The sequence below is a fragment of the Muscardinus avellanarius genome (assembly GCF_963383645.1).
Source record: "Muscardinus avellanarius genome assembly, chromosome: 2".
Classification (NCBI taxonomy): domain Eukaryota; kingdom Metazoa; phylum Chordata; class Mammalia; order Rodentia; family Gliridae; genus Muscardinus; species Muscardinus avellanarius.
This window is the reverse complement of record NC_137787.1, coordinates 12143075-12155428: the sequence shown is the minus strand read 5'-3', so window position 1 is coordinate 12155428 and position 12354 is coordinate 12143075. Positions and strand designations below refer to the sequence as shown.

At 43.2% G+C, this 12354-nt stretch overlaps 1 protein-coding gene across 1 annotated transcript in view; it reads left to right on the top strand.

Annotated features, from left to right (window-relative positions):
* The window catches only part of COL4A3 (collagen type IV alpha 3 chain), a gene marked incomplete at both ends in the record, with an annotated part of 153769 nt that overhangs the window by 64251 nt on the left and 77164 nt on the right, over positions 1 to 12354 (top strand). The window contains 1 exon segment of the mRNA XM_080689306.1: positions 11622 to 11678. Within this exon segment, the coding sequence (XP_080545432.1) occupies positions 11622 to 11678 (57 nt within the window).

Sequence of the window (12354 nt, the reverse complement as noted above, 5' to 3'; positions counted from 1 at the left end):
ATCAATAAATGGTACTGAGAGCAGGGCTGTGGTCAAACTGCCTGGATTCAGCTCTCTTACGACTTCTAGCCTCTTGGTACCCTAGTCTTCTCACCTATCAAATGAAATAAGATATAAATTAGACAGTACTGGAGGAAAACAGCTCTGAACTATATATAGTCAGTGCTCAGGTATATACTAGTATCATTATCATACTAATGAACTTCTATCTCTTCTACCTCAGTCCTCATCAAGACACCCTACAGACCCCATCTCACATGAAAGGCCTCTCAGTTCTTCTGGATTTAAGATCTTTTATCCCAGTACTTGGGAGGCTAAGGCAAGAGGATTGCAGGTTTGAGGCCAGCCTCAACAACATAGCAAGACTTAGTCTCAAAATAAAAAAAAAATAAATAAATAAAGGAGAGCAAGGCATGTTGATGCATGCATGCTTGTAACCCCAGTATTTGGAAGGCTGAGACAGTAGGATCTCAGGTTCCTACTGATGTGATATACAGATAATGCGAGGCCCTCCACAACTTAGTGAGACCCTGTTTCAAAGTAAAGAATAAAAATTAATTGGGCTGGGGCTGTAGCTTTGAGGTAGAATGCTCCTGGGCTTAATCCTCAGTACTGTAAAAAGGTAGAGGAAGGAAGGAAGGAAGGAAGGACGGACGGACAGACAGAGACAGTATGCCTCTGGGTTCAATCTTCAGTACTAAAACCAAAAACTTACTTTTAGGGGAAAAGAAAGAAGATATAAAGCAGCTGGAGTTAATTATTGCAGGTGTGCTGAGCACTTCCTGCGGTGCTTGAGACCAGGCACGACTCTGCCACCCTGTTCTTTCCCAGATGCATCTCAGAACTCTGACGGCCACACCCTTTTTCACTGCCAGTAATCTGCAAGCCTGTCCTCCTCCAGAATATATCAAACGGATGGCTGATTCAGATGTCTAGACTACTGACGTCTCACTGAAAGATGGGTGGTGGCAGCCGCAGTGAGATGTTTGCGACAGCCAAGCCAGGTGGTGGCAGCCTCCGGGTGGGGCGGGAGGACATGGCAGACAGCAGCCCAGGGCTGTGGCAGGCTGCCACGGCTCAGGGTTAGCGCTCCCTGGAGCCTGTCTGGCACGGTTTGGCCTGTCCTTGGTCAGCTCTTCTTTTCACACACAGAAACTCTGGCCTGAGGCGATTGGCTGGGCAGAACTGCAGGGTCACTAATCACAATGCAAAATCAACAGACCTGCTCAGTAGGGTGTTAAGAGCTGTGAAAAGTGCCAGCTTCCCTGGAGCCAAGCAGGGCTGGGCGTGGGGAGAAGGGCTTGGGAGAGGGCAGGGAGCCCCCTGTTACACTCCACGAGCCTGCACAGAAATGGGGAATTCGTGTTCTGAGGGTGGAAAGAGGAAATAGCCAAGCTAATTTGGAAATTGTTTTCTGGTCTATTATAGAATAGGAAAAATATATGTACATATTTCCTGACCTTTTTCATTAATAATAGAAAATGAATGTGCTCAATTAAATCTCATATTAATTTTTTTCTTTTTTTGGAACTGGGGATTGAACTGATAGGTATTCTACCCAGCCCCTACTTTTTTGCCTTTTTTTTTTTTTCAGTACTAGGTATGGAACCTAGGGGCATTCTACCTCTGAGATATACCCCCAGCCCTATTATTTTTTATTCTTTTTGTTCTTTTTTATTCTTTATTTTATTCTTTATTTTTGAGATCTCAGGATCTCACTGAGTTGCAAATGGCCTCACTAAGTAGCTGAGGCTGGCTGCGAACTGTGATCTTCCTTCTCGGCCTCCAAAATGCCCTTTTTAGTTTTCGTTTTGAAACAAGGCCTTACGAGGTTTCTGAGAGTCTCCCTAGGTTGCTGAGGCTGTCCTCGAACCTCAGATCCTCCTGCCTCAGCCTTTCAAGTACTGGGATTGCAGGCATGCGCCACCACTGTCGTTTTAAGAGTGAAAAAAAGGTCAGTATCCGTGTTTGCCAGTGCTGAGGAGATGTAAAATACTGTGTGGCACCGCCCCTACTTGCCGTCTAGTGAAAGACAAAAGCTCGCCACCCAGGAGCATTTGAAGAGCAGCAGTACCAGCCCAGGCTAACACGCTTTGGTAAGAATCCTAGACACTGGGACACCTCTAAGCACTTAAGCTGTGCTGACCAGTTGGACCCGATTTTACAGATATGGAAACGGAAGCACTAGCAATTACCTAAACTCAGTCCCACAGGCAAGTTGGCAGAGCTGGGAGTGAGACCCAGGAAGTCTGCCTCTAAAGCCGGTGCTCTTGATGTCGAACCCATTACCCTGTAACAGAAGGCCACGGCAGGTGAGACCTGGGCCCTGTGAGAGTTGAGCTCAGGAGCACCGGAGCCGATCAGCAACCCTGGCGGGCTGGCCACCTGGCCATGTAGGTTTGACTTGGCATCTGTCCTTTGTAAGCATCTACTATCATAGGGATCTCTAACCAATAAAACAAATGATAGTGCCCATGTGAGTGTATAAATAACATTTGGTTAATCAACTAATCTACCCAATGTACTCTAAAAATGTGTGTGTGTGTGTGTGTGTGTGTGTGTGTGTGTGTGTGTGTGTTGGGAATTGTTTTTTTTGTTGTTTTGTTTTTGTTTTTTGGTGGTACTGGGGATGGAACCCAGGGGCTTTCTACCTCCGGGCTACACTCTCAGACCTATTTTATATTTTTTATTTGGAAACAGGGTCTCTTAAACCAGCTAAGGTTGGCTTCGAACCTGCACAATCCTCCTGTCTCAACCGCCCAAGCGTGGGGATTATAAGCGTGCACCACCATGCCTGGCATGTGTTGGGAATTGAACCAGGGGCATTTTACCTCCAAGCTACACCCAATCCTATTTTTTATTCTTCGCTTTTTATGTTTTTATTGATGCATTATAGTCTCACATCGTTATGTAAATCATGATGACAATAACATACACGCACACAGTACTTGGTGCCCCCCCCACTTTCCCATTCCCCTCCATCCCAATACCAAGTATCCAGATTGATATTGGTGTGTTCGCATGTATACAAATGGTCGATAGTAGTATTTTCATTAATGAACCTCAGTTTTCCTCAACCCTTACCCTTCCTCCCTGGCTCCACTTAGGTTTCTTCTCCATTATCTGGAGTCCTTCTGGCATACCAATTATTCACTAGCTTACACATACTTATTACTTTATTTTTAAAACAGGGTCTCAAGTTGCAGAGGGCCTCACTAAGCAGCTGAGGCTGGCCTTGAACCTGAGATCCTCCTGTCTCAGCCTCACGAGTACTGGGATTACAAATATATATCACAAGATCAGGCTAAAAATACTTCTAACAAATACTAGTAAATTTGCTTGTAGTGTACCACAAATAATTTTCAAATATAATTATCCTTACTCTAAAGTCAGAGCCAGATCTTTGGCACTGGACTCACTTCAGGAGGAAATGTCTGTGAGGAATGTGGCTATTTCTAACTGACCAAAGAAAACATCAGGCAGTCTCCTGTAGATCCTTTGGCGTAAGATCTCGTAAGGAAAAGAGAGAGGAGGCCACGCTGATGGAACCCTGCTGATGATCTATAATCTGCAGAAAGCGTTTACACTGTCTCAGCTTCTCACAAAATACTGGCAAGACAGATCTTAATGTCTTATTTTCATGTGAGGCAGTTTGGAAGGATTAAGTTGCCAGACAGTAACAGGCAAGTTGAGAATCAGTTCCACATAGTAGATTTGTTCTCATAAAGTAGGTCTGCACCTACCTGACCCATGATTTCTGGACATCTAAACACCTGTGGATTCTTTCCAGGGAAAGATTTCTTTGCATTCTAAGGGCTGTAAAAACTTAAGTGCAACTGTCAAAAGAGTCTCACAAGGTGAACTAGTTAATATTCAAAAGTACTAAAGCATCATATGATCTTGGAAAGCTTCCTGATTTCAAGGAGAAAAAAACATAACTTTTTTTAAACTTTCTGCTCATGACAAATTCTTGCTTCATCAAGATGTAATAAAAGGAAGCTAAGAGGTACTTATTGCTACAAGAGGAAAAATCATAAAAAGCTTACTGACAAACTACCTATCAGTTATGTTTCCTTAATAGCACCCTGTGGGCACACTGGTTCTTAGGTGGTTTAGTATTTGAATACTAATTAATGGATTATATCCTATGTGAGTAATCACAATGTTTCAAAAGTGGGTTCAATAAAGTGAGTCAAAAATCAACCCGAATGATAATATGGCTTCTATAACTTTTAGTCAAATCATCAATTTGAATTACTGAAACATATCTGCAGATTTTAGCATTTATGTAAGGGAAAATGGCATCATGAAGAGAACTGGCTGCCTTGGGTCCCTGCTCTCGGCATCCCAGATTACTGGAGTGCCTTGTCTCAGGAGGCCCCGTGCCAGGCTCTCTGCACCCCACATGCCAGGTTCCTTTCTGGACCAGCAGCTGAACAGCTGCCAGAGCGCTGTCCATTCAATCAGGTGGAGGATCTACATGTCAGCAAACTTGTCACAAACTCTGAAGCCCTGATCAGCCCAAGCATTCAGACTCACAGGCAGGCCACGCCTCACCAATCTCACTGAGAATTAAAGCTGGGGCCATTTTGGAGCAATTTTGCTACCTCAGGCGTAGAAAGACAGCTGTGCACCCGACTGTGGTGCCTTGGTTATGTGCATGTGGATGACTGGGTACTGTAGACCCTCTCAAAATGATTCTCCATGCATTGACAGGTGCATGGACCAGAGCACCCCGTACCTTCCAAGCACAAGCCAAATGAGACCTCAGGCTCCTCCCAGCACACAGGCACATGCCCATCCCAAATGGGGGTTTTACAACTGCCAACATAAGCTGTCCACTTTAACTTCTGCCAGTTGCACTTCTTATTCTGACAACATAATTCAATTAAATATTAACAACAACCTGATCAGACATAAATGCTTTAAAATTTTTTGTTTCTGTCAAAACAAGGCTGGAATGTCTGGCAAAATAAAACCAAGACAAAAATGACTAGCTGGGCATCGGAGTACACACCTGTAATCCCAGTGTTTGGAAGGCTGAAATGGGAGGACCTCAAGTTCAAGGCCAGTCACAGCAACTTAGTGAGATTCTGTTTCAAAATAAAAAGTAGAATAAGGTTAGGGATTTAACTCAGAGGTAGGATGCCCTTGGGTTCAATCCCCACCCCCCAAAAAAACAGACAAAACCCTGATATGCACATGGGTGTGACTATGACCGCATTTAAAAATTTAAGTAAAACAAGGATTAAAGTCTAAAAAGAATCTATCTTTAAGAAATTGGCCTGTTTCAAAGACACCCAAACTGGAAATCATTAGGGGTGCTTTCTGGGTGCAACTTAGCAAGAATGAAGCAGTGGAATCAGAACAGCAAGCCCATTCCCAAAGAAATGACCCGGCCCCGCCTCACAAGATCAAAGAATTAGTGTACATGCATATATTTTAAGTCAGAATACAATGGAGTGTGTCTCTCTGGTTATGTCTTGGGTTTTGATTCTTCACTTTAATCAACTTTTTCCACCAACTGGTCCTGAATAATCAAATAGGGCTTCAACCTTAATGTGAAAGTAACGAAATACCCACACTTTAATATGCTGCCTCTAAAAGTTCAAGATTCAAACTCAGGAACAATAATGGGAGGGGAACGAAACCGAGGTACTATAGTGTGTTCGTTATTGTTGACAGTGTTTTGTTTTGTTCGATGGTACTGGAGACTGAGCCCTGGGCTTTCTACCTCTGAGGTTATAACCCAACCACCTCAGGGCTGGGCCGCCAGGACTTAGCCCTCCGGGGTCCCGGCAGCTGCTCTGGGCAGTTGTCCACCAAGGAATGCAGTTAACTTACTGTCCTGTGGGCCCAGGTCTCTAGAGGGCACAGTGCACCCCTGTGGGTGCCGGTTTCTGATGAGTGCACAGGCTTTTGATCTTTTTCTCCGTCCCTGAAGCATGGTGCTGGTTGCTTGGGATGTTGGAGCTCTGCCGCCGCTTTCTGCACTTCAAGCCCTTCGTTTACGTGCCAGAATTTCTTGCTGCTGTGTAGCTGGCGGTCAAGGTTCAGGCTGGTGGCACATGATGGCACTGGCCACCTCACCCTGTCAGTCGCATGCTCAGGCTCTTTGCTATGGATCTCACATCCTGAGTATTGGATTTTATTCTGCTGTGGTTCCCTTTATTGTGTTTTCGTTCATACGTATCTTTGCTGCTTTGTTTTTCTTTTAAGGAGCTGCCTTCTCGGTGCTTGATTTTTGTTTCTTACAGCTACTGAGATGCACTCCATCCCACAGTCACCATTTACTTCCTCTCAAATATCTGTATTTAAAAACCTTAACCAGAGCCAGGCATGGTGGCTCATGCTTCTAATCCCAGTACTTGGGAGGCTGAAACAGGAGGATTGCGGGTTCACAGCGAGCCTCAGCTACTTAGTGAGCCCTCTGAGACTTAGTGAAACCCTGTTCAAAAATAAAGAATAAAAAAATAGAACTGGAGGTGTAGCTCGGAGGTAAAATTCCCTTGAGTTCAATTCCCAGTATTGCAATAAATAAATAAATAAATAAATAAATAAATAAATAAAACAAAACCTTAACCCCAAATTGCATCAATGTTAACTTCTTTTTTTTTTTTCTTTTTTCTTGCTTATTTGCGGTACTGGGGATGGAACCCAGGGGCATTCCACCTCCGAGCTCTATCCCCAGCCCTATTTTTTATTTTTTATTTTGAAACAAGGTCTCACTAAGTTTCAATGGGACTCACTTATTAGCTGAGTCTGTCCTCAAACCCAGACCCTCCTGTCTCAGCCTGTTGAATGCTGGGGTTACAGCATGCACCACCACACCCAGCTTGTCAATTTCTTAGTTTGAAGAATAATGCTGTACTTGGATAAGAGGACACTTTTGTGTTGGGGGAATGTATACAGAAGTATCAGGGTAATGTGTCAGGCTCTATGCAGTCTACTTTTGAATGATTTGACAAAAGTTTAAAAGTGTGTGTGTGTATGTGAGAGAGAGACAGAGACTGAGATAGAGAATGTATTTGAGAGAGAAAGAAAAAGAGAGAGAAAGAGAGAGAGAGAGAAAGAGAGAGAGAAAGAGAGAGAGAGAAAGAGAGAGAGAGAAAGAGAGAGAGAGAGAGAGAGAAGAGATGGGTCAACAGTTCAGCAATTGGTGAACCTAAGTAGGGTATATAAGAACTTATTGAACTGTTTTTCAAATTTTTTGAGTTATATTTTCTTATAGTACCAGGGATTATAGTACCCGGGGGCATTATACCTCCTAGCCACACTCCCAGCCCTATTTTTTTTTATTCTTTATTTTGAAATAGGGTCTCACTAAGTTACTGAGTGCCTCACTAAGTAGCTGAGGCTGGCTGCAAACCTGCGACCTCCTGTCTCAGCCTCCCAGGCACTGAGATTACAAGCATGAGCCATCGTATCAGGCCTCTTTTGAGGTTTTAATTTCTTCCTTGAACATGTTTTTAACCCAGGCAACTAAAAAACAATTAGCCTGTGTTGTTTTTGACCTCTGTGGACATGGCCAAAGTTTCTAGGTTCATTCTTTGCCATTCCAAACCACAGTCATTCGTAAGTCATATGTACAGAAAGACTGTATCATGACAGCCCAACATGGCCATATAATTCATAGGCCTTAAAAATCTCGAGTCCAAGTTAAATAGTCACCCAGCCACTCATCGACCCATTCAGTCAATCCCAAGCAATATCCCTACGTGGCAGGAATACTGATATGAAAAAGATGCTTCAATTTCCTTTTTCCTGGGACATAGTTATCAGTGGAAATATTGTACTAAACATAAATCTACATATGATCTATGAATGGGATAGGAAAAGTCTTAGTCTGGAGATCAACAGACACTAATGTTCTCAAACTAAGATTGTAAGATTTCCAGGAGTGAGTGGTGACTCTCACTCCAAGAAATAAAGATGAGCCTGTCTCCTCCCCTTCCCAACCCCACCAGGTATTCCACAGGATTAGAAGATTGCCAATCTTCCCCTCCTTTCTCTGGCCCAGAGATGCTCAAAATCCAGGTGTTGTGTGGCATCTGGGAGACAGAAGGACCAGATTAAAGACAGTGGTCCACTACCTCCGTGTGCATGTGAACACAAAGTTCTTACGCAGGTGGGCCTTCCTTGCCCGCAGGCATAGGGCTCAGGCTCTCCTTGCTGGGGCCCTGCCACCTCCTCCAGGCTGCACTGGAGCAGCATGCTAGTCCCTCCACTTTGGGAGCCAGTGATTCAAGGGTATGTACCCAGAAGCAAGAGCCTGGGCGTGGTGGCGCACGCTTGTAATCCCTGCGCTTGGGAGACAGAGACAGGAGGATCGTGTAGGTTCAAAGCCAACCTCTCTGGTTTAAGAGACCTTGTTTCCAAATAAAAAAAATATAAAAATGGGTCTGGGAGTGTAGCCTGGAGGTAGAAGGGTTTCATCCCCAGTACCACCAAAAAAAAAAAAAAAAAATCACACATTAGTCGGGTGTGGTGGTGCACGCTTGTAATCCTAGCATTCAGGAAGCTGAGATCGGAGGATCGCAGTTGGCGGACAGCCTCAGCTACTTAGTGAGGCCCTCTGCAACTCAGTGACTCCCGGTTTCAAAATAAAGAATAAAAGATAGGGCAGGGGTATAGCCCAGAGGTCAAATGCCCCAGGCTCCACCCCCAGACCCGCAAAACAAACAAACAAACAAACAAACAAACAAACAAAGCTAGAGTCTTCAGACCAGTGTCTAAAGCATCCCCCAAGAGAAGGAGTACACAATTTTGACCAGTTTCCTGGAATGACAGAAAAATGACATTACCAAAAAACATTTCATGAACATACTAGCATCTCAGAGTGAGGCTGCATTCTGAAACCTTTCGAGAACGAGAACGCATTCCGTCTTGCAGAGGCTGGTACTGAAGGTGTTCATTTAGAGCAGTGATGTCCTCAACCTTGGACAAGGCACCAGTACTGCCTGGGGGGTGGATAAAACAGACCTCCATCCCAGCCTTCCTGACCCCGCAAGCCCCGGGCAGGCTGTGAACTTGGGTCCCTGTTTCCAGGCGATGCTGCTGCTGCCGTCAGTCCAAGAATCCTCACTTCATGAACAAGCGGCCTTATCTACTTAACATGTGTGACTGCAATAACACTGGTGCTCAAAATCGAAAAAGGCAAGGTTAAAACAATTCAGTCGAGCTGGGCATGGTGCACACACTTGTAACCCCAGCATTTGGGAGGTTGAGACAGGAGGATTGCGTCCACGGCCAGCCGCAGCTATTTAGTGAGGCCCCCTGCAACTCAGTGGGATCCTGTTTCAAAATAAAGAATAAAAAATGGGGCTGGGGGTATAGCTCAGAGGTAGAATACTCCTGGGTTCCATCCCTAGTACTGGAAAAAAAAAAGTTTATATAAGTCTTAATGACCCCAGATATCTGGGAGGAAAACTGGGAAGAATTCATCTTCTAAAACTACCACATGGCCCAGCCTTCTAGGTGGCTACAGACTTTCCTTCCCAAGCAGTTCCTTTCTGTTCGCATAAATTGCAATATATGCCAAAGATCAATTTATTAGGGTCTGAAAATCCTTCTGTGAAGGGCAGAAAAGCCTGTTGTCAGAGGCTAAGGCTAAGCGTGTGTTTGGGGGTCAAGGGGGCTGGCTTTAGCTTTTGCAAGGCTGGGGATGGAAGCCAGGGCCTTGGACATGTTAGCTGAGCTCTCTGCTACCAAGCTGCATCCCAAGTCTTACTGTTCTTGTTCTGCAAACAGAGTTCTCTGTTTTAGGACTATCTCAAGCAATTAAAAAAAAAAAAAACTTTTTTTTCTGCCAAGCAGCTAGCATATCTCCTGATTCTCCTGCCTTGACTTTCAATTAATATTTTCCCCTGGGGGAACAAACTGATTTTTAGTTACTATTAAACTGAAGAAAAAATAAGGGAGAGGATTAATGGATAACCATAGAATATATTGTGTGTCAACAATACGTACAAAATACACTCATAATCACTCTTCTCTTTGTTTCTTTGCTAAAAAATAAAGTTTTAAAAACTAGCCTTCATTAGAGTTGATGTGTGCATAAGTAATGAAGACTAACTTTGTAAATGTGACCAAGTAACTATTTGGATATGGTAAAGGTTCTATCACCTACTGCAGGAATTTTGTTACTATTTTTAATTTTAAAATAGCAAAACTTTATGTGTGGTACTGGGGAATAAACCCAGGGGTATTCTACTTCTGGTCTATGCCCCCAGCTCTTTTATTTTTATTTTGAAACAGGGTCTTGCTAAGTTTCTGAGACTGGCCTCGAACCTGCAATCTTCCTGTCTCAGCCTCCCAAGTACTGAGATTACAGACATGCCACCAGCCTTGGCATTTTGATGTTAGAATTAGTGAATTAGTTTGTTTTCTTTCAACACACATAATGAATGTTAAGAATCTTTTCTTAGTCATAAACATTTCAGAAAAAGAAAATCTTAGAATCACCTATTGAAGATATTGTTTACATATGTGTGTATACATATACACATTGTGTTTTACACATAGGTTATATATACATATATATATATTGTACCTATATGTACACAGATATATAATAACATTATATTGAACCTAATAATTTTCCAATATTTGGTTCTTTTCTACCTACAACAGTGTCAATTCCATACACTTCAACTACTATTTTGAAAAAGAGGTGCCAGTCGTGGTGGCACACGCTTGTAATCCAGCATTCCGAGGCGGAGACAGGAGGATCACAGTTCATGAACAGCCTCAGCTACTTTAGTGAGGCCCTTCATAACTTAGTGAGACCCTGTTTCAAAATAAAAAGTAAAAAATAGGGCAGGGGGTGTAGCTCAGAGATAGAATGTCTCTCTTGGGTTCCATCCTCAGTAGCACAAAGAAAAGAAAGAAAAGAGAAAGAAAGAAAGGAAGGAAGAAAGAAAGAAAGAGAAGGAAGGAAGGAAGGAAGGAAGGAAGGAAGGAAGGAAGGAAGAAAGAAGAGAGAAAAGAGGGTAGCTGACTTTCCCAAAAATTACTTAACCCCCTAATTACATTATAGATAACATACCTATAATACACACATTCTCATTGTTTTCGTCCTCTCTCTTTGGTACTAAGGCTTGAACCTAGGCCATCCGCATTCTAGGCAGGCACTCTACCAATGAGTTGCACCTTCCCTTAAGTTTATTTGAAACAGAGTCTCCTGAAGTTGCCCAGGCCGGCCCCAAACTCGTAATCCTCCTGCCTCCGCCTCCAGAGTAGTTGAGACTATAGGTGGGCAACACCACACCTGGCTCTGATCTATTTCTATCTCTATTGCCACAATGTCACATGGCTACTTTTTTTCAGTATTGGTATTGGGGACCCCAGGGGCATTCTACCTCCAGGCTACACCCCCAGTCCTATTTTTTTTATTTTTTATTTTGAAACAGGGTCTCACTGGATTGCGAATGAACTGCGATCCTCCAATCTCAGCCTCCCAAATGCTGGGATTATAAGCGTGTGTCACCACACCCAGGTTGTCATATAGCTCTTAATGAAGTGTTCAATGTTCAAAGAGTAGAGAAATGTTTACTGTTAACTTGCAGTTAGGATGTATTATACTGTTTTTAAAATAATTCTTTTTTTTTTCCTCTTCCTAGGGCTGTGTCTGTAAAGACAAAGGCCAGTGCTTCTGCGATGGGACCAAAGGACAAAAGGTAATAATAATAATAATAATAATAATAATAATAATACTGTATCTTCTCACTATGAATGTGGCAGAGTCAAAATGTCATTCTATTCCCCAAATCCAAGTAAAGTAATTGTATGTAAACATTAATGAGAGAGAGAGAGAGAGAGAGAGAGAGAGAGAGAGAGCGAGCAAGCTAGAGCGAGCGCAACCTTCTAGGAAGTTTCAAATACTTTGTGTAAATACTGGCAGTTAGACTGTAACTCTTTTGCTCAGTGAAAACCAAGTAGCAGGTTAGCGGAAAAAGAAAGTTTACAGGAAGCCTCTATAGTATACACTATTTACAAGGTTGCTAAACAAGAGGGAGGAAATGAAAACAACTTGATTCACTCACTTTAGCATAAAATAAACTTGGAAGCCTGCGGCTGTTCCTCTGCGGTGTTGGTGCAAGATCCCCCCCTGCTGGCGGAATCCTGCAGCGCCGCTCTACTTGAAGCCAAAATTCAGCAGAGGGAAGCAGGGGTAGCCATTGCAGAACTCAAGTGAAAAGGATGCCGTGAAATCTCATTAATTCGCTCCATTAACTTGCAATTTGTGAAAATTAAGACAGGAGAAGAATTACGGTTTTTTCTTTGTTTGCAAAATGCCTTCCTCGGAGACGCTAATTAATTGTTTAACAATATTGAAGGGTGACTATGTGAACA